The sequence below is a fragment of the Rousettus aegyptiacus genome, unplaced genomic scaffold (genome assembly GCF_014176215.1).
Source record: "Rousettus aegyptiacus isolate mRouAeg1 unplaced genomic scaffold, mRouAeg1.p scaffold_m13_p_11, whole genome shotgun sequence".
Taxonomy (NCBI): domain Eukaryota; kingdom Metazoa; phylum Chordata; class Mammalia; order Chiroptera; family Pteropodidae; genus Rousettus; species Rousettus aegyptiacus.
This window is the reverse complement of record NW_023416286.1, coordinates 42802680-42829916: the sequence shown is the minus strand read 5'-3', so window position 1 is coordinate 42829916 and position 27237 is coordinate 42802680. Positions and strand designations below refer to the sequence as shown.

Below are 27237 nucleotides of genomic sequence, written 5' to 3'. Positions count from 1 at the left end.
AAGGGGGAAAAATGAGGAATTACCACTTTCAATGGTATATCCGACACCCTTTATAATCTATATGTCCGTAAAGGCTAAAGTCCAGAATTTTTGCCTAAGTTTGAAACCCACTGGTCCTCAGCACAGATTGGTCTGTGGGCGATGCTGCCGGTTTTCTAGCAGGGCCCTCATCCAGCTTCTGTCTGGCATCCTGCCTCCCTGAAATCTCTTCTATCCTCCAGAGATTCTTCTCCAGCACCATTTACTTTGATGTCATTCTTCCCTCTGACACCCCAAAAATGCGCTTTCCAACAGATTCTTTTCTCACAAGAGCCCTTTCCTAGATGCTTAAAAATTAGGACCGCCCCTCCTCCTAAAAAAAAAGCAAGTCAATTCTCGCCATGATTCCTTTTTCTTTGACAGGCTTCTACCTGTTTGGAACTCATTCGGCCCGAGGCAGAAAATGCTGCCACCTGCTTTCTGCAATCGTATGGGTGACAGCGTAGCAGAGACCACCATTTCTCACCAGCTGCCAGGGGCCTGTCATCACGCGACCTTCTTTACCAACATTGCATTTTCGGGACATGGAGAGACTTCTTCCCACAGGGAGGGCCCCAAGTTCCATAGAGTGTGATCAATGACTTGTGTGTGTGTGTGTGTGTGTGTGTGTGTGTGTGTGTGTGTGTGTAGGGGCGGGGGCTAAGGGACTGAAGCTTAGAGAAAGTGACTGAGGCAGTGAGGCAGACCGGGATGCGGAGAGACTGCAGATTCTGGGTTAGGTTTAGAAAGCCCACACTAAAACCGGGGAAAGAAAATACATGGGAGGACGAAACATCCTTAACTTTCGAATCCACAGCGGAGACCTGGTTACAGGCAAGGACGCAGCATTGCCATGAATATGGTTACGCGGGTGGGCGACCACACACACGCACACAGAATGAGCCGCAGATGGATGGATGGATGGCAGCACGTTTGCATCTCGGCAGGGATGCGTGTACTTGCCTGAAACTCAAGGATTTGGTCTCGGCTTGCGAGTCCTCCTCCTCGGGGTCGCCCTCGGGCCCTCCGGCCTCGTCCTCTCCAGCGCCCCCGCCGCGCACCGCGGACCACGTCCATTTCGCCCACTGCACGGGGGACAGGATCTGCCAAGGGCTGAATGCCATGAGCGCGGCTCCTCCGGCTCCAGCTCCTAAGAGTAGGGGAAGGGGGAGAGCCTTTTTTCCCTTTCAAAATGGAGGGAACCGGTGACAGGCGACTGTAAGCGTTTCCAGTGCAGGCGCGGATGTGGTTAAGCGAGCACCGTCGGCGGCGCGGGTGGAAGCGCTTCCTCCTGACTGGCAGGCAGCGCCGCTTCCTCCTGGTCCTCCTTCCCGAACGGTGCGACCACGACGCCCCCCGCGCCGGGAGACTCTTGTCGGGAGATGCCTTTCCTGGGGCCTCCTCAGGGCCCCGGCCCGCAGCGCCTGGCGGCACGGGGGCTCAGCGACTACGGGTCTCGGGCTCGAGAGTCCCGCTTCCCCGCTAGCTCGGCGCGCATCAGCTGCCGCGGTCGCCGCGCCCGAGGAGCCGCCCCCTCGGACCGTACCACTCGCGCGTGCTGGCAGGGGTGGCGGGGAACGGCGGGGCTTTGAAGTCTGTGGCGCGCCCGCCGGATCCCCCCGCCATGGCGCCACGCTGGTTGCGCCTGGACTGCCGGAAGGGGGCTTCCCGGCTGCGACTGGAGTTGCGGGCGCAGGACCTAGGCGCCCCCAAAACCTCAGTCAACATCGAGAGTAGGGAAGATCTATTTTATGTGTCTGTGCACACTAGGCTTTTTCTCCTTCCCTTTTTATTTTTACTTTTTCATCCAGCCACCGCGACTTGATGGCGTTGGTGATATTGGATCACAGAAGTGAGGCCCCTTATAAAAAAAAAAAAATCTTCGAGGCCCCTCCTGACTGGTGTTTTTCCCCTCCCCTATATTGACCGCTTAGAAGAGTTCAGCCCATTCACCTTCAACTCTCTCACTCCCAGGATTTGGAAATCTCTCAGCAACGCTGCGAGGATAGCCAAGTATTGGAGTTTTAGACGCTGTGTCACTCCCCAAACCGTACTCGTGGACGTTCTGTGGCCAGGTCTGGGATAAGGGTGCTAAATTACCCTGGAAAATTATAGCCTGATCGGTTTCCCATTTCCTTTCTGGACCCTCCCCCCCCCCCCCCCCCATTACTTCCAAGTCTGATTTCTGACTTCGTTGACTGCTTCAGAAGTATGCCAACAGGCCTGGTGAAGGCAGCCTTCAAAATAGAAAACCTCTTTATTCTTGAAAAGTAGAGCTCTCCTCGGATTTTCTTCATTTTCCATTTAGGGACTGCTTCTCAGAGTCATCAATGTACCAAGCGAATCGGCTCCCTCCATCTCCAGGCTTAATGATTCCCGTGGCTGGATAAGGCATTTCTTCTAGTGTTATAATTGCCCAGAATTATGGTGAATCTGTGAGATGGTTGCAGGTTCCCACAGAGAGAGCAGCTCCAGAATGTAGAAACAAAGTCGTTAGCAGGTATATTGTTGATGAATCATGACTGTCTTACACATTCGGTAACAAAAATAAAAGCAAAGTAATGCAAGATAAAACATGGCAGGTAGTCTCACCATAACCAGGACAGGGGTTTGCCTGAAGTCTAAATGAAAGGGCTTGGGGTGTCAGGATGCTTACATCCAGCTTCTTCCCACAGATAAACAACTCTCTTGAGTGTTCTGGAGATGACAAGGATATGAAGTAAGCAGGAGTCATTTTTTTTTTAGGTCTACATGAAATATGCCACAACACTATACATCTGTATTTTTAGGTTTATGGTTCACCACATAAATCTTTAGATTATAAGTTCCCACAGGTTCCTGAACTTAACACAAGGATTTTGTTGCTTGGAAATAACATTACCCCATGTAGGTCAGTAATCAGCACGCACTAGGTCCTATTTTTCTTCCTTCTAAATAGTCCTCAAATCTTTTTATTCCTCTGTGCCCTATTGTTCACAGCTCTACTCTTAATGTCTCCCAACTGGTTCTACCTCTGAGGGTTTTCTCACCCGGGATCACTCTTGACTGGCTGATCTGTGACTTGTACTCTAGTCTTGCTGTTCCTGTCCCCCTTTATTCCTGGCCTTTTGTATTTCCAGCCATAATCAGTAGATAATTGATTCTGAACCTTTAATATGTCCAAGAATCAACTGACATGCTTTAAAAACACGAATTCAAATTGCCAGCAGGATCTGGAAATCTGTATTTTTACTAAGTGTCCTGGGGAATTTTTTTCACAGGATAAATTTGGGAAACAATGACTAGCTTAAACCAACTAATTGCTGCTTGGGGAACACTCTCCTTTTGGCCAGCAGAGTTTTGTACAAATCTCCTTCCTGCCCCCACCTTAAGCTCCTAGACCTTGACTGCCTGAATTTTCTTATCACACTTGAGCTGGGAAAGCAGGCTGATTTCTCCTTCCTTTTTAGTATCTCTATATCCCAAACATCCATAGATACTTTTACTGTGGCCCTTAGATAGTTTTGAAAAGGGACATTGTTAATAGTTTACTGGGACAACAGGTATAAAGCAGGACATCCCAGAATGTAAGGTCATCCCTAACTTAGCACACTATATATAATGTTTTTGTTTATTTATTCTGGACCATAAGCTTCTAAATGGCAGAGACCACATCATATTTATGATTCATTTTTGTTTCCCCAGAGATTAGGACAGGGCCACAAATATAGTAGATGTTCAAAAACTGTGCAAAAAAAAAAAAAAAGAATATTCTAGTTTACAAATAGACCTCATGAGTTTAGCTAGGGTGACATAAATTTCGAAAGCTTGACTCTTCTTGAAGAAATCGGAATTTTGAACCAGCATAGAATGGAACCGGGGATGAGTAATGGCACCAGTAAGATAAAACCCAAAAACTGGAGAAGCAAATGCTCGATTTCTAAAAAAAAAATCACTCTTCTGCAAGCCCCTGGATTTAATGTGAACAGCGATAAAGTAAGTAACTACTCAATAGCTTGAATTGATTTTGTTGTACAAGTAACGAGGTTAACTGATATATGAATTTTCCTAAACTTCTGAGAAAGAATAAGCAATGTTTAACAACAGATATACTAACCAAAGCAAAAAATCATTTTGCTGCTACGTCCTCAAATTCACAGAGCAGAATGTCTGGAAAAATATGACTAAGTAATCAAATGAAAAATATTTATTTTGGAAATAACCGTAAGCACAGAAAGAGCCCCATCTGTTTTCTTCCTGCTCCTGCTTCTTGCCCTTCATAGAAGCTTTGGATCAATATATATGAAAATCTAAAATATAACTCCCTGAACATTCCGCAGTGGTAGCCATACCATGCACACACCTTGCTGCTAAATGGGTGCTCCGCAGGGATCTGAAAAATGGGTCTCTTTGGGAAAAAACAAAATATGTGAGTAAGCCAACTCAAATAGGCAAACAACTATCCATTTAGTATCACAGCTACTGGAAGAATACCTGTGGGGATGTGGCAAAAGGTGAGGGGCTGAGGCAAGGTGGGGTTGAATTGAGAAGGATCCTGTATACCTTTTAAGGAGTTTGAGCTTGATCCTATAGTTGAGGGAGCAATCCCAAGTACCTACCTAAATAATGTAAGGGAGTGAAAGGCATGGGTGGTAGCCGTACTGTCTGGAGGACGCTGCCTTGGCTAAGGGGTGTCCCTACCCAGTTCCTGGTGCCCAGCATTACCATCAAACAATTTTCTAAGAGAAACCAAAATCTTGGATATAATAGGTCAAAAAAGAAAAAAAGAAAAATCTTCTAATTTTTAACATTATTAGTGATTTAAATTGTTTTAAACCTTACAGAAGCCAGGACGGGACAAACAAAAGCCATCTATCTGTGTGCTTGAGTGGCCTATGGACCCTGGATGGGCAGAGCAAGTAAGTAACATTTCCATTTAGAAAGATCATTCTGACAACAGCCCAGAGGCTGGGAAACTGCTATTTTTCCCCAGCTCCAAACTGCTTAGAGAAGGAGACAGCTTCTCTCTAGAGGGTAAAAGAAGCAGGACTGGAATGAGAGTCCTTATCTTTCAGTAAGTACGAATGCTACGAGTAAGCCGAGCACAATGGCAACGCTTGAAACTGGAAGGAAAAGACAACCCTAGTACCAAGAAAAGGGAGTTCCTAACAGCCAGTGAAAGAAGGCATCTGTAGGGGATGATGTTCAGGGAGTAGAGGAAGCAAGGAGGGAGGAGAGGGTCAGGATAGCACTAAGGAATCACAGAGATAAAGTAACCACTGAGAAACCAGAAAAGTCAGGCAGGCAGACGAATTATCTGTATTTTCTAATAACTTAAGAATTTGATGAGCAAAAGATACATACATCTACTTCAACTAAGATTAAATGCCAGATTGATGATGTAACCAAAGTGGCTGGGCAGCTCTGAAGGGCTTAGGAAAAGCACTAGCTCGTACAAAATCAAAACAGCCTAGGGCAACTACATTGAGGTGTTCAGCGGAACCTCAATGGACCATCTCCCACTCCCCTACTCTGCTTTTTGAGAGCCAACCTGTTCACTGAATGAGGTTTCTGAGACATCATGGGAAATTCCTTGCCTGTGGTTACTCCATCATCCTGATCACTGAGTGTCTTCTCCCCACTCATCAAGCTAAACACCCTCGATCCTTAGTTTTTTTCCCCCTCAAAGATTTCAATGAAGAAGGTCTCTAAGATGTGATGATAATCATACTTTATATCAATAAAGTTTCATCTGATCCTTATAATCATTCTCTCATGTAGTGGGGCAAGTTGTCTCATTCTCAATTTGCTGATATGGTAACTGAATCGGAAAGGGTGACCAATGCAAGAAGTCACACAGCTAATTAATGCCAGAACTGAGTCTAGAACCCTCATCTCCTACCTTTCAGTATCCTCTGCACTGTATCAAACTGGAAGAAAGCAGAATGCCCTCGCAGCCACTCTGGAGCTTGTGATTCCATCAGCAAACAGGCCTCTCAGTTAGTTGTTGCTGCTGCAGTCCTGGCTTCTTGCTTACCTGGCATGGGCTGCAAAGTCACAACTAGGAATGCCTAGCTCTCTCAGTGAAAAACCGCCATTGTCAATAAGAGACCTGCTTTTCTGACCTACCTGAGTCTAACCAAGCAAGAACATGCTGGTTCTGCACAAGGCAACATTGCCAATAACAGCATCTAACAATATTCAACTATGTTAACATTACAGTCTTAACCCTGCAAGATCTGATGTTATCCTTTACCTGTAGGCTATAGTCACCTATAGAATCTTCCCTCCACTACCCAAATATACTCAAATTAGGAAATTTGTACTATGCATTTACACTGAAAATTATAACAAGAACTCCTTCCTAATTTTTTAAAAGAGAAAAGCCAGATTTACGCCCATAGCTCATTAATACTCTTTCAGAGCCCCAGGAAGAAAAAAGGGGATCCAGACTGCATCCATTAAAGACTCGGCCAAGCTCCCCTACCTATGGCCTGCTCAAAGACCCTTGTCTAGGCTTTGCTCTGGTGAACAACTCTTGTCAGATTCAGCCTCTGATCTATTTTGCTTTGTATCACAAAAGTAATGTTTGACTTCTCCGGAAAGTATGCCGTTCAACTTGTCATGATGAGACCTACAACAGAACTGCCACATAGCAGTTATACTGTGTCAGCTTTCAGAGAGTGGGGAAAAAAACCCAAATATATGTTATGATGGTTACACCAAACTATTGCCATTTTAGAGCCAGTTCTATGAGGTTCTCTCTCATCTCCATCAGATCTCATGATGATGTTTATTGACTTTATAAGAAAGTTCACGTTCTCCACCCTGGAATGTAAGTGTTAGAGAAGCAGTTGTTGGGTACAAAAGATATAAACAGAATTAGGTCAGTCTGTTCATTCTACATAAGAAAAATTCTTTCCACCAACTACCACAAATCCAAAGCTGAAAACAAGCAAACCAGAAATAAGCATGAAAGATTCACTTAAAGCTGTGAACTATCTTTAAATTTAGAAATATTTTCTATTCCAGTAGAATAAGTTTGGTTTTTCCTGCTAAACAACACTGCGGTTACAGAGCCTGTTAAACAGGCATATCATCTTGTAAAATGATTGTTACCGATTTAGCACATTTTGTTTTCTTCTGTTGAACTTACATTCCTTTTTAGCAGATTAGGCAGTAAGAAAAGTGGGCCCTTCAAGTCAGACAGCTTTATATGTAAAGCCTCAGACAAGAAGACCATCTGAAACTCTTTTCTAAGTCATTTATGAATTTCAATTTCTAACAATGAACATTACTCCAAATTGAAGAGATCTACTTTATTTTATTTGCCTGGGTCAGGGGGAGGATGGAATCTAAAGCGTGAGTTAAACAGTCTGAAGGAATTTGAGAATTTGAAGTAGAATAATATTCCCTCTCCTGCAGCCATTTTATTCCCTCTCCTCTACCTTACCTCCAAAATAAAATCTCCCAAATAAAGCATCTGGAAGACCAGAAGAGCATTGATCATATGGCCCAGATTTTCTGAGAGCATCCTGATATCCAATATTCTACCCGCTATCCTTGTAAATACATGTCCTCATTTTTGATTTGTGAAAAATTGTCACTAAGAAGTTCGAAGGTAATAGATTGGAAGGGTACTTGGGGAGAGCAACAGCGATTCACTAGTAGGAGGGTGTGGGGATAAGTGTCCACCAGAAGAAAGAACAAAACCACAAAAAGCTTTCCCAAATAATTGGAACACCCACTCCACCTAAATCCTCACTCTGGAGACTTGGGGGAATTTCATTACATAACGCGTGTTTGTAATGGATAATCTTCCTGTGCTACTAAGAGATAAAAAATGGGAAAGTAGGAAGCAAACTCCATGACGTGATATGCAGCCTCCTGTTTCTTCCAGCTTTTATATTTTTAGACTAAAACTTTAACTGCAATATTTTGTTTCTGAAACTATATGTGTGTGAAATTGAAGAAAAATACGTCCTTTTACTTCACTGTTATAGTACAAAGTGGGGAGGGGGAAACCTGTTCTTTTTGTGTGCTCTAATTTTTTTAGAAATCCAACTATTAACATATCACTCATTTTACCCACTAACAAATATAAGCTAAACAACTAGCTCAATAAATGGAAAGACATCACAATGTTCCAGGTTGGTAAAACTAAATGTTGTAAAGATGCCAATACTACTCCATTAATTTATAGGCTAATGCAATTTTCATTCAAAATTCTTAGGGAATTTTTCCCAGGATCTGTCAATATTTTTCAAAAGTTTATCTAAAAAAATAAACTGGTGGGCATATTTTAGATTCTTTAAAAAAATAGAGTCAAGAAGGGGATTAGGTCTCTAAGACGTTAACATACATTTATGCAAAAATAGGCATACCCTTATTCTGTGAAACATAACAGAAAGCCCAGAAAAATACCCTACACAATATAGGAATTTATTATATGATAAATATTATATTACAATACAGTGGGGAAGAGAAGATTATGTAATAAATGGTTGGAGAATAATCAGTTATGTGAATAAAAAGGAGGTTATGTAGTAAACCTGACAAGCTGGGAGGGGGGGTTGGTCACATGGCAGGCCTGACAAGCTCAGTGATGGAAAGTAACTTATACAGCATGGTCTGATCATAAACTCCTAACTGAGCAGATGATGTGGGTAGCCTTGTCCCTACCTATAGCTTCCCTAGTTAAGGTCAATCTTCACCTTAAGCGACCCTATCCATTGTTCTTATGCATCTAGAATACCATACCTTTGAAATGTCAATAATTTTCTTTTCCAGACCCCTTGAAGACACAACGGCAGCATGAGACCAAGACCACCAGAGCAGGTGACCATGAAACTCTTCGTTGTTATCTTGCTGCCCAAATGCCATCTCTGTGTGCTGTAAATTTTAAATATTAACTATCCTGTACCGACCCATGTAAAAAGAAGCATATGTTTCTCCATTTTGCTTTTGATCCAGTTCTAGAGATTTCCCCAGTTTGCTTTCTGCCTTCCCCTTAATCTTCCACCAATGGATTTCATGTAGTCTTCCTTACAGTTTCTCCTTCAATTCTAAATGCATAAAAAGAACTGCAAAATTGCCATTCTCTCGAGCTTTTTCTCAGTCTGTTGAGATCTTGCTTCTGGCCATGTCCTCAAAATTTTGGCTCAAATAAACTGTTATAAACTTTTTCTATAGGTTTGAAGGTCCTTTCGTCGACAGTTGGCAATGGGGAAAAAGATCAAGTTAAATCCTTACCTCAAAGCATATACAAAGATAAAGCCCAGATGGACTAGATGGCTAAATAATAAAAATAAAACCATGGGGAAAAAACAATCTAGAAGCAACAGAATCTGTCAAAGCTCTGTCGGAAGAATGACTGTCCAAACTTAGAAGTAATTAACAAAATCACATGCAAAATAAAGATTGCAGATTTGGCTAAGTAAGAAGAATAAAGATTCTAAATGTTTGCCTTCAAATTAAAGGGCAAATTGACAGGCTGTGGAAAATAGTGGCAACCAAAAGCTAATATTGTTATATCCTAAGGAACTCATGAAAGCCAGTAAAATCATCCAAATTTTGAAAGAGAAGTAAACAATTGTGATGGCTTGCTAGGCATCAGCACTTCACGTGAATTCTCTCATTTAACCCCCACCTTCTTGCCTCATATCATGAGTAGGTATTATTATGAATCGATCAAATTGGCTACATTTTCAACTTATAAAACAGGGGCTCCTGATTTGGGTTTAGCAAGGGAGGATTTCAGAAGATCATAACCTCCCTGGAGTTATGTGCAAAATTATGTGTGTGCATATTTGCATCCATCTTTCCCCTCTTCTTCCCCATATGCAGTCAAACTCCACTCCAGGAACAGTATGTTTTGGGCTGATAAAAGATTAATTTTCTAATCTGAAAGCAGAACTAACAGAATATTCTCTTCTCCAACAGTTACAAGAAAGTTCTAATCAAAGGAGCCTTTATTTGGAGAACTCAAACCTGCCAGAACTTAATACAAGCAGCAACAAGCTTGGATGACTTGCAGAAGTGGAAAGGGGAGGAATGCCCACTGGGAAGCCTATGGGTCTAATGTAAGCCACTTGCTGCGAACTAAATTGTGACACTTTCACTGCACGAGGTATTTGCCTGCAAAGCCAAGGTGCCATAAAAATAGAGATTTTCCCAGGGATCCCTACCAATAAATAGGAGAGTCCTCATAAACATCCAAATGGGCCAAGTATAGAAAAGGTGCACTTCAAGTGGTAGATGCAAAAAGCCACTCTCTTTGGGGTGCCCTCTCTTTGGATATTCTTCCCTCTAGGATGGTTTCTTCTGAGAAACCATGTCGATGAGGCAGATAGGACTACCAGGAGCCTCTTCCCATCTGGGAAAAAGTAGAAAGCCTGGGAAAAAGTGGAAATTGCGGTGGGGCTCAGTGGGAGACGGAGACATGGAATGGGTTGGCAAGGCTCCATTTTGTAGAAGAGAAAGCTTAAGAATTTGGGGAACCCTCTTTAAAAAAAATAAAAAAGGATTTCGAACACAGTGCTAGGGCCCCTCTGGAGACCTGGGAGGGGCCCTGCACAAGTGAAGGGTCCTGAAATTTAAGCTTCATTAGCTTCATGGTAAATTCAACACTACCCAGATGGCAAGAGAGATTCCTGTGTCTCAAGAGTGGTGCAACTAGCTTCAACTGGGTAGGTGAAAATATTGGGGTCACACTGATCTCTATTTTTTTAGAGGAAATGAAAAATTTCAACCATTGGAAACGTGATAAAATTGTCAAAAGATATCTCCTACACAAATTATGAAACATAATTTATGACTCTATTCCTTTTGTACCAGAGAATACAAACACACACACACACACACACACACACACACACACACACACACACACACTTTTAATTTAAATAAAAAAGAAAATCTGTAGTGCTTCTTTAGCATTGTGTGGCTTTTGCACCCTTATCCTTTGAATTTCCACAAGACCACCATGGTAGAGTCTAACTTCCCTTCACATCCATTATTTCCTTATTTCATCCAGTTAAAGAACCTCCTGAGTTTTTGCTCAGCACATGGCCATCCAGCTAGAGGCCACATTTCCCCACTAGAATCCTTCTCTGCAGCAAGGTGTTCTGCCCTGTGGGATGTGAACCAATGGTAGATGCGATTTGGAGGCAATGTCTTTAAAAGGAAGACAACTTGTCTTACACTCTCCTTTCCCCTTCTTACAGGCTTCTATTGTGTGGATGAGGATAAAGGGGTGCAGAATATGCCACCCTAAAATGTGCCACTTTGGCATCTGTATTACTTTGAACTGAAGTGAATCAAGACCCAGTAGGCTCAAGGAAAACTTTTACCTCTCCCTGAACTACTTAAAGAATTTAGATGGAAGCCGGGCTCAGAAAGAGAGCCATTATCAGAGATAATGGTGTGGCAGGGCAAATATGCATTACCAAACATCTTCTCTCCTATCCTCCTGTGAATTACCGTTCTCTCCTTTGAAGCCCCAAGCCTTTATCACATTCCTTAGTGCAGGATGGCACATATAAGCCTCAATTGCCTGATCGTCTTCAGATCTCATGTTTTTATGTGTATCATGTATATACAAAATTAATTTTTTTTTCTCCTGTTGACCTGTAGTTAATTTAATTGTTAGACCAGCCAAAGAAACCGAAGGGGAAAAAGAGAAAAATGTTCCTCCCTTACAAGAACCACATTTGGAAGATGGTAAAGCAACAAAACAGACAAGGTCAGACCAGACTGACTTCATGGAGCCAAGTGGCCTGCTGCCCTAGACTAATCACCACCTAAGGGCTGTTGAGTAACAGAGAAATGAAAGTCCATCTTTTTTGCACTATTGTTCTATTGGGTCTCTTTGTTATAGCAGCCTCACCTCCCCAATGACAATAAAATCTCTTTGGGGTCATTTCAACATCTAAATTCCATTAGATGGCAATACAGGGAGAACCTGCCTTAAATTTCATTCCACATTATTATGAGAAGGATTAGATTTTAAAAAATTTGTCTTATATTTCAGTGGTGTCTTTTTTGTTAGACCAGGAAATTCCCCAACCATGAAACTCAAGCCTGCCATGTGAGTAAGGTGGTATAACTATCCTGAAAACAGGACAGAGCCCACTTTTCTCCCTACTGTAATGACTTCAGTTGTAATACTGCCTTTCTGGAAATTAGGCAGTTGCATCTTTAATGATGGCAGATGTGGATGAAAAAGCTGAAGAAGGCAGTGAGCTGTCATTCAGTTTCTGACAAAGGCCAAGTCTCCTAGGCACAATGGATTTGGATACTGTATAAAGAATATTAATTTCTTTCGGGAGAAAATAATATAATTTTATAAGTCCAGAAATATTATATAATAAATATGAGTATCTTCCAAATTCAAAGGCAAAAGTAATAACTGACCCACATCCTATAAGTGAATGAATCATTATTGTTCTTTGGTTTTAACATTAATTGGTGTTGGTGATGATTTCCAGCGCTTACACATAAAGTATTTTTTTAGAAACTTTTTTCATATGGACTCATAATTCGTCAAGTTATTTTGTTGTATTACAGAACTACTATAAGCAAGGTTATCCTTATTGCTCTACTCGGTACCTCACTACATATAATATTGAAGGGGGCTAAAGCTTTGCAACCCTAAAGCTACTTTTTGAGATTTTGATTTAAAGCTGGTTATTAAGAAATAAAAGACTGAGAACATTTGACCCTACCCCTTTCCTGCCCAAGACGTTCCAGTGGAAAGGCCTGCTCCAGGAAGGAAATCTTAGGATGCTCCCTTAGCCTAATTTGAATTGAGTATGGTAGATGATGGTTTTGGAAAAATAAATTTTTGATGGACAGAAAGTTACAAAGAAAGGAAAACTTATCCATAGTTGTGATTTTGATAAACAGCCACTGTTAAAATGTTGGTGAGCAATATACCCTGCTTTTATCTTTTTCAAAGCATCTTTTTTTTACATCCGAAATCAAATTATTTATATTTTTCTACTTATTATCTGTCTTTCCCCACAAGAAGTGTTCTCTATGAACACCAAGACTTTGTTTACATTGTTCTTTATGATCAACCATATTTAGGGAACGAATGAAAGGATAGACAAATCCTTCAGATCCTCCTCTTACATATATATAAGCATAAACTTATGAGCATGGATAGCTACGTAGATAAGACAGAGATAGATAGATAGATAGATAGATAGATAGATAGATAGATAGATAGATGATAGATAGATAGATAGATGATAGATATAGTAAGATACTTTTAAGCAAATGGGATTTAAATATATATATTCCCTCTGCTAGAGGTGAGGACCTTTGCCACACTTCTCTTGTTTTCATCATAGCTCTGCTCCCCAGAGGAGGAAGCAGGAACCAGGATGTGCAGCCAAGACTCTTCCTGACCCCCAAAGAGCCCAACTGTTCTGATGCCTTCTCTTAGCTGCATAACAAAGTTTTGCATGTTTACACAATTTACATCATTTGCTCCCCAGGAGGGATATTTAAAGTGTTCGCTATTCCTCACCATAAATAAAACTGTGATGAACCACCTTATGCATTCATCTTTTCATACATATATGATTTTTAGAGTTAAACTATAGAAATGGGATTGTAGTGTCTCAAAACAAACATATTTTATATTTGGATACATATAACCAAACTGCCCTCCAGAAAGGTTGTACTAATTTGCATTTTTAAACAACAGTGCACAAGACAGCCTTTTCTGTAAACATTAATCAACTGTGAGTTCAGTCAGTCTTCTAAAACTTTGGGAAATAGGGTAAAAATGATATGCCATTATTGGTTTTATTTGGACACATTTGATTTTTAATGCATTCTGAGCATCTTGTAATGTATTTATTGAAACACTGGCTCACTTCCTTCCTGCCTGCCCTCTCTTCTTTTCCTCCTTTCTTTCTTTTTTGTAAATAGAGTGTTTAAGTCCTTTACCTTAAATCAGCAGTATTAAATGTGCAGTTCCTGGATCAGCACTGTCAGTATCACCTGGGAATAAGAAATACAAAATCTTGAGCCCCACCCGAGACCCATTGAATCAGAAAAGTTGGGAGTGACCCAGCCATCTGTGTGCCTTCCTGATGCCAATGCAGGAAGCACTCTTAAGTACCTTAAATCATTGTTTTTTCAGTCACACTGTAGACTCTCCCTCTCTATACTAGAAAAATGTCTCTAACTCCCAAACGAGAGACGAAAAGCTTTTTGATCAACAAACAGCAAGCAAGTTCAATATTTCTTCCTCGAAATGGTATTTATGGACAAAATATCACTTGCTATTTCCTTTCATCCAAAATATTCTGAATTACCTCAACAAAACTATGAGTCCATAGTATCACTAAGCACTAACTCACAAAAGCCAAATTGTAGCTATAAGAGGCATTTCCCTATTTTTGTCCATCTAACATCATTCTCTCTTCTTTGAGCAGCAATCCATGTTTTCTTTGAGGAGCCTCCACCTCCTACTCTCAGGGCCTGTGGTTTGGGTATCCTGGCTCCTGATGCAGGGGTGGGGAAGTGACTCAGGCCTCTTCCTCCCTGACAAAACCGCTTGGTTCAGTACCGGGCATGTGACCCAAGCCCATCCAATCTATGTCTTCCGACAACCTCTCTAAACTTTTTCACCACTACCCCCACCCCATTTTCTATATCAAATCTGGGGCCCTTTGGTAGGTTTCTGAAGGAAAACCAGCATCTTCAGGGAGGGAGACCAGCGAAAAATTGCCCACAGGAGCAACCTGTAGGAGCAATGGCCTCTACCATGGTCACCGTGGCGTGTCCAGCAGCCAGCCCAGAGTCAGGCAGAGTTTCAGCAATATCCACAGACTGGATATGCAGAGAGGTGACTCTGCACTGGGATTAACCAATTTGATGGGCATTTTCATTAGTCACTGGCCTCTTGGTTCAATAATCCCTTTATTTTAAATGCTCTGTAAGCCTCAAGTAATGACAGCTGGTAGACACATTTCCCAGGCTGCTGGTGCCAGCAGTGGATACACGGAGATTGTGTGGCAACATTCTTCAGCCTCATTCCATGGCTTCTGGTACATCTGCTTTGTAAAAAGCTGCCTCAGATGTTCCCAGAATGCACTCTCCCTCGCCAACACCATCAAGAGCCAAATTTAAAGAAATTCCCTAACTATGAGATATTAAAGTGCCTTTATAAGTGTAAAATATTGTGCCAGAATCTTTTTTTCTCCCCTTAGATGTCGATTTTTTTCCCCTCAAATAAGATATTCAGAATCGTTGTCTCTTCAACATCCACACTTTAATTAAATCCACTCATTCAAAAACATCTACTGAGTGACTCACTGTGAGTGAGGCACGCCACGGAAACTGCTATTCTCTCTGAACTCGACATAAAACAGTCACATTACAGACAGCATAATGCAAGGAACTGATGTATTTCACATATCCTGAGCCTCCTCCAAGTGATGAAAGTAGAGGAAAGCTCGACTATGACCAAAAAAGGAAATAACATGATTCAGCTCCCATAGAGGGTGTGAAGGGAAGAAGTATGGGAGAGAGGAAGAAAGGAGGGAGGGAGGGAAACCTGCGGGTGGCTGTGTTACTGACTGCAGAAGAGAAATGTGAGCCCCAATCCACTCTCCACTCAAGATTATTTAGAAGGCAAGAAAGCTGCACTCCTGGGACATATTTTCATGCTGATAAACAATGCAGAATCAAAAACCTCTCTGCTTTGTATAACATGTGAGAAATCTGGGATTTGATGCTTTCAGCTAGAGTATTCATACTCTATACAAGACACACAAGACAGCCCTGCACAGAGCTCTTTGGCTCAGCAGGGGAAACCATATAGTCTTCTGACATCTCTATGTGTGAAACTGTCACTGCTGTGTGAGGAAGAAATTGTGGGAAAGTCAGGGCTGGCAGCACAGACACAGGCTCACGCACATACATACACACATGCACCTGTGCACATCACGCACAGGCACATCTACATGCTTTACACACACTTGCACACATACCACACACACATACACACACACAGTCACACACAACCTTCAAGCACTTCAGTCAAACACAAGACCCTCCCCTCCAGCCCCACTGACCATGAAAACAGGAGTATGGTATCAATCAAACAAGACAGAGAATTATCAGGGGTATAAAAACAACTTTTACTTAAAAGAAAAAGACCATAGACTAGGAAAGGACTATCAAGTGAGAAACACAAGGAGAAACTAAGAAGTGTAGGCCTACGGCAACAAAGACTGAGAAAAAGAGATGTTGGAAGGGCCAGTTGAGTACGTATTGGAGTCTTCTGGGTTTTTGTCTCTGAAGAATATTCGTCAGGAGCTGAGATAACCTACTCTTGTTAAGGAAGAATTGGCATCCTGCTGAGTTGGGGAAGCATCAGTCTCCCCTTTCTGGGAAGAAAACCTGCTCTATATACAGATTTGCCTGCCAGGAGCTACAGCAGCCACCAGAGGGCACCAGAGAGTCCTGTCACAAATCCAATCAATTTTTAAGAGAATTTCTTCAAGATTTGTATTTCTGTAAATACAAAAAGTCACAATAAGCCCCCTCTGCCTCCAACACAGGGTGTTTATACTACCATTTAGCCAGTGAGCACCAATGAACAACAGGAAAGAGAATGAAGACTTATAACTTCTCAGAAGCCACAAACCATATGCTCTGGACCATGTTGATTTGGAGGAGTAAAGAGAAATGACACATCCCTAAGGGTAAGATCCTAGCCAGCAGAAGGAAACGGAAGTACCAAAAAACGCAATTTCATCCTTCCTCGTTCCCTAATATATTTTATATTCTCCTACATGTACTATCAGTTCATATCAGATGACTTTTTCATTTTATCCCACCCAGCAAAGGAATCAGGCTGAAGAAATAGTCTTGCTCACCTTAGACTAACCTCTGCCAAAAAACTAAGCAAATGGCTGGTGCCCCCTTGTGGCAGGACCAAGAAGCAAGGGGTAGAAAACAGGTAAGAGCAGGCTTACTCCAGACAATAATACTACTACCTCTGTCTCTCTTTCTCCCCGCTATTGTCAGCTACTCCTGAAATTAAGGCACATCTCTTAGTTCTAATCTTGTCCTTAAGAGAATCTGCCAACCTACACGTGGGTGTCAACTGTAAAGGAGGCCCATGTTTTTCAGAACTTGACTTGTGTTTCCAAATGTCATCACTTTGAGCTAATGGCCATTTATTAGGAACCATGGCTTCACGCATGGTAAAACCAGTGAATACACAAGTTTGAAAAGACAAGGGAAGGAACAGGAGAAGGGACAGAGATAGGAAGACTCTACTAGACCCAGAGAAATGATTAGAAGGTGATGTCGGGTAGGTAAAATGTCAGTCATCTTCCCATCATTAAATCTTGCCCAAGCATTTCTAGTTTTGTTTTTTCAAACCCCTATTTAAGAATGATTTTGATGTAGCCATAGAAACATAACATTCTGCAGTTGTTAGCCTCAGACAAAAATAATTCAGGGAAGAAATCCAAGAGAGGTATTCTATCTGACCCATATAAGTGCAATATAGTATATGGATATTTATCTATAGAATGGGCTGGACAATGTTTTCTCAAAACATTTACTTTCCTGAAACTGATATCAGTAGAGAAGAGCCATAAAAACTTACTTTCTAGCAGGTAAACAGAAGCCTCTGCTGGTTAATGAGTGGCCTACTGGGCAGACCCAATCTGGAAATGACTGGAAGTTTTGTTTCCTCTGCTTCAGCCACAAATGTGTGGGAGGGAAAAGATTATTTAATATTACTTACTAGTACAGGAATAATTGGTTAGCTATTTTGGGGAAAAAAAATGCTAGAGCCTAGTGAGTCTAGAAATTTGAGATAGAGTAAATGGTCTGTTATAAAGAGAAGGAAGTCATAAAACAACTCGAATAAAAAAGTTAAATACCTCCCTCTCAAAACAAAACAAAACAAAACAAAACAAAACAGAGAAAAAAAACAAAAATGGTGGACAAGGGTTAATAGATCTGTATAACACAAGGAATAGGCACGCTATATCTAAGTTTAAATCTAAGTTTAAATCTCAATTTTGTCACTCTAGACATAAGACCTTGTGCAAGTTGTTTAATCTCTCTGGGCCTGTTTCCTTATGTATGAAATGGGAATTTAACACTGAACCTACGTTATAGGATTATTTGAGAATCATGTGAGTTAATGCATGTAAGAGATTATCATTTTCCTAGCACATCGGTAAATGTTAAATGTTAACTGGCTTCATTATATAAAGACCTCTCACAAATAAATACAGAAAAATTAGTATCTCGATATAAAACTGGCAAAGAAAAATAAATAAGAAATAAATTACAAATGGCTAATAAAAATAAACTGTAATAAAATGTACCAGTATATTAACAGTCATCTCTGGGTGGTGAGGTTATGGGTGATTTATTTTCTTTACAGTTTCTAGGTTTTCTAATTTTTAGATTTTTAAAAATGTACTTTATAATTATAAAATGAATATACGTCTGTCATAGAAGATTTGTAAAATCAGAAAAATGAAAATCTTTATACATGCTACTGAATTCCTAATACATAAAAATGAAGACAAGTAAGAAGTTGAAAGGAAAACCTAGCTTCCTGAATGTGCTACCTCGGCAGGGCAGGGAGGTGCTCAGGAGAGTCACAGGAAGCTGTGGTTTCAGGTACCCCCGCCATTAGGTGAGCCTCTTTGAGAGAATACTTTTCCTCAGTTCAATCCAGGACTGCCATGGTGACTTGGCCAACCCCTCAGCTGAACACTTCCACCTATAGCTCCCAGAGTTAAGTCCAAACTCCCACCTGGCCACAAAGACCTCAACACACAGCCCTACCCACATCTCTAAACTCAATGTTTCCAGCCCCCTCAGCCCATTCCACATCCACCCTACTCCAAATCACCACTGCCCAGATTTGGCAGGTCCCTGAACCACCAGGCCTTCCTTCACACATGATTTTCTTTCACCTGAACTGCCCTTCTCAGATGCCCCCCACCTGGCAACTCACTCATCCTTCCAGATTCCTTCAACTGTCAGTTTCTCGTCTGGGAAGGGGTGGGTTCCCTGATGCTCATCTCTCAAGACCTCCGACCTGCACAGTGATTCCAGTCTCCTGCCTGCCTCTCCCAGGCACCAGCCTGCAGCTCGGTCCTCTTTGGATACTCAATGCTCAAGTGTCCGACTCACAGAAGGTTCTCAGCAAATATCTCAGGGTAAAAAGTCTGGCTGGGAATGAGGTAGGCGGGAGGGCAAAGGAAAAAGATTTCTGGGGTAGCATACTGCCACCTGAAGGCAGTCTAGCATTTTCTCATGCAAGGCTGGCTGACTGTCACCATCCAAGAAAAGAACATGTGAGTGCAATGAAACACGCACACGTGCATGTGCAAGCGCATGTACAAAAAACACAAGCTCGAGAAACCCCAAACAGCCAAAACAATCCTGAAAAAGAACAAAGTTGAAGGCTCAAACTTCCTGATCTCAAAACTTACTACAAAGCTACAGTAATCAAAACTGTGGTACTAGTATAAGGGCAGACATATATATCAGCAAAATAGAATGGAAGGTCAGAAAAAAACCTTCACATATATGGTCAATTGATTTTCAGCAGAGGCACTAAAACCAATCAATGGGGAAAGGATAATCTTTTCAACAAATGGGGCCAGGAAAACTGGATCTACATGCAAAAGATTAAAGAAACCCTTACCTTACGCCATGTACAAAACTTATCTCAAAATGGATCAAAGACCTAAACTTAAGAGCTAAAACTATAAAACTCATAAAATAAGATGTAGGGGGAAATCACCATGATATTGAATTTGGCAATAATTTCTTGTTTGTAACACCAAAAGCGCAGGAAACAAAAAAAAAAAAAGAAAAAAGAAAAATTGAACTTCCTTCATCAAAATTAACTTTTGTGTATCAAAGACATTATCAACCCAGTAAAAAGGAAACCTCCAGAATGAGAAAAAAATATTTGTATCACATGCTTGAAAAGGGATTAATACTCATAATATATAAAGGCTGCCTATAACTGAAGAACAACAAAATAAATTCAAAACTGAACTAAGGACTCGAATAGACATTTCTCCAAAGAAGACATACCGATGACTAAGAGGCATATGAAAATATGGGGAATGCAACTCAAAACAAATGAGGTGCCACTTCACATCCCTATTAGGATAGTGATTATTAATAATAATTGCAGAAAATGACAAAATTATGTAGAGAAACTGGAATACTCATTCGTTGCTGGTGGGAATGGAAAATGAAGTCCTAAGGAAACGGTTTGGTGGTTCTTCAAAAAGTTAAACAGAGTTACCACATAATCCAGCAATTCCACTCCTAGGCATATACCCCAAAGAACTGAAAGCAAGGACTCACATACTTTCACGCTCAAGTTCAAAGCAGCATTATACACAACAGCCGAAGAGGGGAGGCAACCCAAGTGTCCATCAACATATGAATAGATTAAAAAAATGTGGTACATACATACAATGGAATATTACTCAGTCATAAAAAGGAATGAAATTCTGATACATGCTACAATATGAACCATTGAGAGCATTATGCTAAATTAAATAAACTAGACACAAAAGGATAATATTGTATGATTCCACTTATAGGAGAGACCTAGAATAGGGAGATCGAAACAGAAAGTAGAATAAAGGTTACCAGGGCCTAGTGGAAGGGAGAATGGGGAGTTATTATTTAATGGGTGCAGAGTTTCTGTTTGGTATGATGACAAAGTTCTGGAAATAGATAATTGTGATGGTTATACAACATTGCAAATGTATTTGATGCCACAGAATTCTACACTTAAAAATGATTAAAATGGTGAGTATTATGTTATGTATATTTTACTACAATAAAAAATGCAGGAAAAAAGCACCCCACAATAGGCACACTGAGCTTCCTGAGAAGATGGACCTCCATGTTCCATGGCCATTTGAGACGCTACTAGTTCATTTCCTGACCTTGAATTAACAAACATACATCCTGCGGCCCACTCTGGCTACTATCCAATTTTGACATTAGATAATCTACTTCGCTAACTCAGGACACCAGCAGCTATGCCCTCCCCCCTTTTCCTTTTCTATTCTTGATTTTTAATACTGAAACACCTACCAGTGGGGAGAAGCTATGGAGTGAAAGTAGGGTGCGACACAATTGGTCTCTGAAGCTACAATGGAGAAGAAATTGTAGTGCAAAACTATACCTGAACCCCTTTAGAATTTCAGTCCTCTTAAAGATTTGCAAAGAGGGATTTTTCTTCCATTAACTCTTTTTACGACTTCGACTACTTCACAGTCTAGAAGTTTTGATATCTAAGCTCACCATATACCCACAAGTAATTCCTTATCATGCAATTCAAAGCATTTTCCTTTGGGCTGGCTTCAATGAAAATGAAGCCAACCAACATCCCTTAAAAATTAGATATTTCCACAGCTCCCAAGTCCCTCCTTCAAGTTAAACACTATAATTTTTTGAACTTTTTTCATGTAGCTGGTTTTTCTGGGTCTTTTCCACAAACTTTCTCTAAATCTCTCTCTTAATTGTACACTAAAACACTTCACATGCATATTTGAAAAAATTTCCATAACAGTTGGGAATTTAAATGTTTTTAATGACAATAAAAATTGTGTGGTCCGAAGGTGGCGAACAATATTATGAACTTGAAAGCAATGGATTTCAGAAATATTGTTCTTTAAGTTTACTTATTTTGAGCCATGTTTTCCTGTGTCTGAAACTTCAAAGCCAGCACCTCCCTCTTCATGTCAGGAACATTTGTCCCACATGAAGTGACTTGCCCATAAAGAGACACTTCGGCTTAGTTGTTGCTGATTTTGAAGTTCACTAGAACACTGTAGAACCTGCATCTTTCACATGATGAGAAAGGTGCATGGTAAAAACACTCCAGACCTTAGAATCTCCTCCTGACTTTGCCACTGACCTATTATTGCACCATGGTATATTCCAAATGCAGATGATTGTTCTAGAAACTTAATAAGAACTGATAACAGGTGCACATCTTGCATTCGAGGCAGACAAGCTCAGCAAGTGCTAGATGAATTAGTTACACACCATATTTCCTAATGAATAATAGACTCCGCTTTATCACTTTTCAGTTCTCTCCACAAATTATCTATGGCTCTTGGGAAGCCCACTCTGGCACATTGCTAAAAATATGGTGATCTCATCTAAGGAATTGGTGAACTCAAGCATTTCACAAAACTACCATCTCCTCAAACATATGTCTATCCTCATGATCTTTCTGGAAAATGGAAAATGGAAATTAACTATAGAGAAAATTAACTTATTTTTGCTTTCATAAGAGATATTGCTGAATTAGCACACAGTTCAACCTCCCCTTAAGAAGAGATCCTGCCTCACTCAGAAATATATTTCCCAAAGAACCTAGCATAGTGTCTGCTTTATGGGTACAGATACATGTAAATGTATAAATAGTAACTCAGATATTGAGCATTTATTAAGTACCAGGCCCTGTACTAATAAAATATTTCATTTCATTATTATTGTCATTTTAAAAATACAGAAATTTGCCAAATGAAGAGTTAAACAATTATTTTCCAAAGCTTCCTAAACTAAGCTAGCAAGAGATCTAACTGGAATTTCAACCCAGGTTGGGCATACTCTCCAGCTTCTGCATTTAATCACCATATTGTACAACTTCCCTAAAGAAATGAAGTGAAATTTTCCTCTGCTTTCATCAAAGCCAGCTCATTTGTTTCCGTGGGTCTAGAGCAGGTAAACAGCTACAATACTAAAAAATAATAAGTTTTAACTTAAATTAAACATTTCTTTCCATATTTGTTTATATTTCACAATAGAGCTCTGCTTAGAGATTTATGTGGTTATATTTAGTGTTTGATTAAATTATTCTGAAATATAAATTAGGAACGTTCTGAAACATAATTTCTCCCTCAAAAGACAAACGCCAGCAGTAATGCTTTTCTTGTGTGAGATTTTCATGTATTTATATTTTTAAAAAGGAACAATAGATTTTGAAAATGCAACAGCCCGAGTAGGAGAACTTCCTTGAGGTCAGTGTTATCCACGACCACCACATGTCCGGCAGGAAATCTGCAGCCTGGCGACATTAAAAATGATTCCCCACTTTCTCAGACCCTGGAGAGATTTGGTGGCTTGTACATTTGAACAAGACAGGACTTGGATAAAAGGTATACTTTTTACTTTTCACGTGTATTACAGGCAATGGAATTTCATATTTCTAAAGACTTTCACCAGCTATCTGCTAAGTGGTTTGTAGGGTTGGTTGACTCATTAAGCAGAGCCTAAATATTCTGATGATGCCAGTAATTCCAGCACAGCCTTTATGAGTGAATGTGCTTCTTAATGTACTCATTTGAGTGGGGCAGGGCATCCCTGGGCTGTGTTCCCAAGGATGGGCTTTTACGTTCATCTTTTTTAGGTAATCTTTGCTAAATATATAAGATACATGCAGAACCTCACTACAAAGATCTTCTATTGACAAATCACTGGATAATTCAACAGTTGAAAATCAAATTCCTCACCCTAATAACTGAATCCTACATAGAAAGCACTGAGTTCATTCCTTCGGTGTGCTATCAGTGAATGGTTCCAATGCTTACTTTTAAGTTATACAATAAAACCAGCCACATGTTCACAAAGCTTAGTCAACTTTGACCCTTGCTAAAACAATATATTGCTCAGAGATAAAACTATAACTTGTTATTTATATATACATAATCTTATGTAATCCTCAGAACAGCCTATAAAGTGGACATTGTTTTCATTCTCCTTTTACAAACAAGGAAGCAGACACAGAGAGGTTAAGTAACAGATAAAAGCTCTCCTGCAGTTAAGTAGCAGAGCCTAAAATTAAACCCAGGGCTACCTTGCCTCCAAAACTCTTAACTTCATCTCAGTGTTCCACCTCTTCTAATGTTTGTTTTTTTAAAAGTTAAATCTACTTTGGCATTTTCTTCTTATTAGACCTTAAGCATTGCTAATTCAGATTTCTCCCTTATTCGGGAAGAATTGAAGAAAAAAACTGGGTGTGCTCTATCAGCTGAGATAAGTTTGTTTCCTAGGATAGTGCCAACTCTTCTGTAGGAGGCAGCTGCAGCAGGAGCTCTGGAGTTGGACAAGCCAGGTCCACCACTTTCTAGCTGTATGACCTTGGACAAGTCACTTAATCTCTGTGCTTCACCACTAAAATGAGACAATAATAGAAACTAACTCAGTATATTTGGGGATTAAAAACTACCTAAAATAGATCTTCACACATTTCACATGCTCACTCATTCTCAGCTATTCTTATGATTAATAAGCTGCCTGAACTAAGTTTATATTAGTGAACATATGTAAATATTAGGAGGTACAACTAACACATTTATCATTTGGATATTTGGGAAGATGTTTTACCTTAAAAAGATGGTCAAAAAGCCTTCTCATGGTCCAGGCTGCCTATATGTGATGACTAAGTGTATCTTTCTCAAAATAAATACCTTCGGCACTAGCTGAATTAAAATAGATTATGGATTCCTTAACATTACCTCACCTCCAGGACACAAAGACTCTCTAAAATTTTTTAGATTAAATGCTTAAAGATTGTTTGAGTTAGCAAATACTTATCAACGCATCTTCTCTCTGGCAAGAAGCCAGGCCAGCTTTCAAACCATGCAACTTGCTCTAAATCACATTCTCTAAAAATGTCCCTTCGCCGCTTTCATTTCAGTACTTGGTGTCCCCAATTGTTGTCGTCCCAGAACAAAAGCCTAATTGCTGCTGGTACAATACAGCCCTTTCTCTGAGATCATCATGAAGCCCTTGGAACAAACGAGAGAGGGAGTTCTTGTGAGCAGCAAGCACTGCATCAAAAGCCCTGGACACTGAAGGCCAGCATGAGCTCGGTTATCTTTGGGACTCGAGTCCCTTTCTAATATCTCCCCTTCCCTGCAAAAAGTTCTGTCTCGTGAATGTTTCAGAGCCCTTTAGAACACATGTGTTCTCCTGCTTGCACGAGTCTGAAAAAACTCGGAGTCCCCTTCTCCCATCCGCGCAGCGTGAACAGGAACGGGACAGGAGCCCCACTTGGGCGCAATTTTGTCATGGTGAAGTCGTGGCCGGGAGGGCGTGCCCAGGGCCCCGCAGGGTGAGGCTCAGGGAGGGGTGTCCCACCAGGCCAACCCCGCAGTTCCTGCGTCCCGCGGGCGCGAGCGGGAACCCCACCTTCCCGGCCCCTGTGGGACGGGCGCGGGAGCTTCCATTCCGGGCTGACACGCAAACCCCCGAACGGCAGCCCAGGAGAGGGCTCTGGGACTCACGCGGTCTCTCTGGGTCTCGGGGGCCTCTCCCCGGCCGGCTCCCGGCCCCTCAGGGTCTGAGAGTGGGAGCCTCCCATGGCTCGGAGCTCGCGCCCTGACTGCGCTCGCCTGTGCTCCTCGGCGCGTCGGGCCGACCCGGACCCTGAGCTGGGAGGAGGCGGCGGCGCGGGAGGAAGGGTGGGGCCGAGGGGTGGGCGGGGGTGACAGGGAGCCCTGCCTCAGGGTCCTCGCTGCCTGGAAAGCTGGCAGAAGGACAGTGCTGGAGACTACTCCGCCAATTGCAGGGCTCGGCCTGCGCCGCGCCCGGGGACACCCGCCCGAGGACACCGCGAGGCAATGCTGATGCCCAGGTCGCGCCGGGGCCCGGGGAGCGGCGCCTCATCTCCCAGCCAGGGAGCCCCAAGGCGGCGGAGGGAGGGCAGCAGGTGGAGTATACGGGAAGCCTGGGCGCGCCCCCAGGGCCCTGCGACCCGGGTAAACGTTGCTCTCTCTGCCCTCCCAGTCCTGGGTGGCCCCGCGGCACTGGTGCAGCGGGCAGGTGCCTGGGGGAGTTCTAGGGAGAAACTAGAAGTGGGGTGGCGGGGAGCAGGACCGTAGGGGTAGCTCTGCAGAGACGCCCCAGTAGGGGGCGGTGTGCTCCAGGCCCGGAACACAGGCTACTCTTCAAAGCCCGCAGCCTCTGCATGCGGTTGGAAGTGAGGCCTGAACTGAGCTCTATAGAAAACTGGGTTAATCCTGGTTCTGTCCCCAACTAGCTGGTTGGGTTGGGACAAGTTACTTCACCCTCTCCAAGCTTTGTCGTTGTTGTTTTTCATCTGTAAAATGAGGGAGTGTGTTCATTTTTACTTCTTAATGTCCCTTCTGGTTCTGACCACCAATGAATGAATGTTTTTCCAAACTATGTCTTAGAAAAAAATGCACCCTATCTCTCCCATTGCACCTGTGATCCACCTAATAATTCCCTTTTCAGAATGTTTTATGCTCTTTCTCATCCATTCCTGCCTCCCACCTACCTCCTCTGTCTCCTCCACCCCAGGGTTTTGTTTGGTTTTTACAGATTGGAAATGCCCTTTTCTGCTAACACCCCTTTACCCTTCCAGATCCAACTCAGACGTCCCATCTATAACACTATCCTGCATCCTGATATTACCTTTTCGTTGTCGTTGTTATTGCCTGTGTCCTTCATTAGAATGTAAACTCCATGAAGACAGGGAATTTATTTTGTTTTCATTGTTCCCCCAGCATCACTTGACACATAGGGGACACTCATAGCTGCTGACAAATGCACTTACCTACATGCAGATTATCATCTTCCTTCCCGGTGTCCCTGTAACAATTCCTCTAATATAGCATTTACCAATCTTATTTTGTAATTATCTCTTCACTTGTCTGCCTTTCCACTAGAATCTGAGTTCTTTAATGGCAAGAACAGTTTCTTATCTCTGTATACAAGCTTAATGCCTAGCACAGTGCCTGTATCCTGGCTGGTGTACAGTATTGGCTGAATGAATGAATGAGCCTGTGGCTAGGCACACAGGATGGTGTTCAATATTAACTATCATTCTTGACTGGAAGCTCTAGGAGACTAAAAGTGTTTGTGGCTATTTTTTTTATGTTTCCAGAAAGGATCAGAAAACTCATAAAAAAGACATATTTACAACAGATCTCTCTTTTTTATGCTGAATTTTGACTTCCTGTATTTACATTATCTTCTCTGTAGTAGAGCCAGAGAGTTCCTAGAGTTCAGGATGCTGCCACATTGTAGATACATACTTCAGGGTATTTGGGAGTGGGAAAATAAATATTAATTAGTAAAAGTGTAGTGAGATCAGAATGGAGATTTTATGGGAAGGATTTCAAATAGCTGAAGAAAAGTTGACTCTTGGCAGATAACTTTTTTAAA

The 27237-nt window shown here is 41.6% G+C and overlaps 1 protein-coding gene across 10 annotated transcripts in view; it reads right to left on the bottom strand.

Moving 5' to 3' along the window:
* Positions 1-27237, bottom strand: part of TACC1 (transforming acidic coiled-coil containing protein 1) — an 87074-nt gene that overhangs the window by 42914 nt on the left and 16923 nt on the right. For 2 of the 10 annotated variants that reach the window (XM_016127372.2, XM_036228739.1), the window contains exon 1: positions 25335-25474. The exons of 1 other annotated variant lie outside the window; for it this stretch is intronic. In XM_016127372.2, the coding sequence (XP_015982858.1) occupies positions 25335-25411 (77 nt within the window). In that variant the 5' untranslated portion in view covers positions 25412-25474. Of the gene's footprint in view, positions 1-981; positions 1547-25334; positions 25475-27237 lie in introns of those variants that run through there. 7 more of the 10 variants (XM_036228743.1, XM_036228744.1, XM_016127374.2 and 4 more) reach the window with 5 other exon arrangements.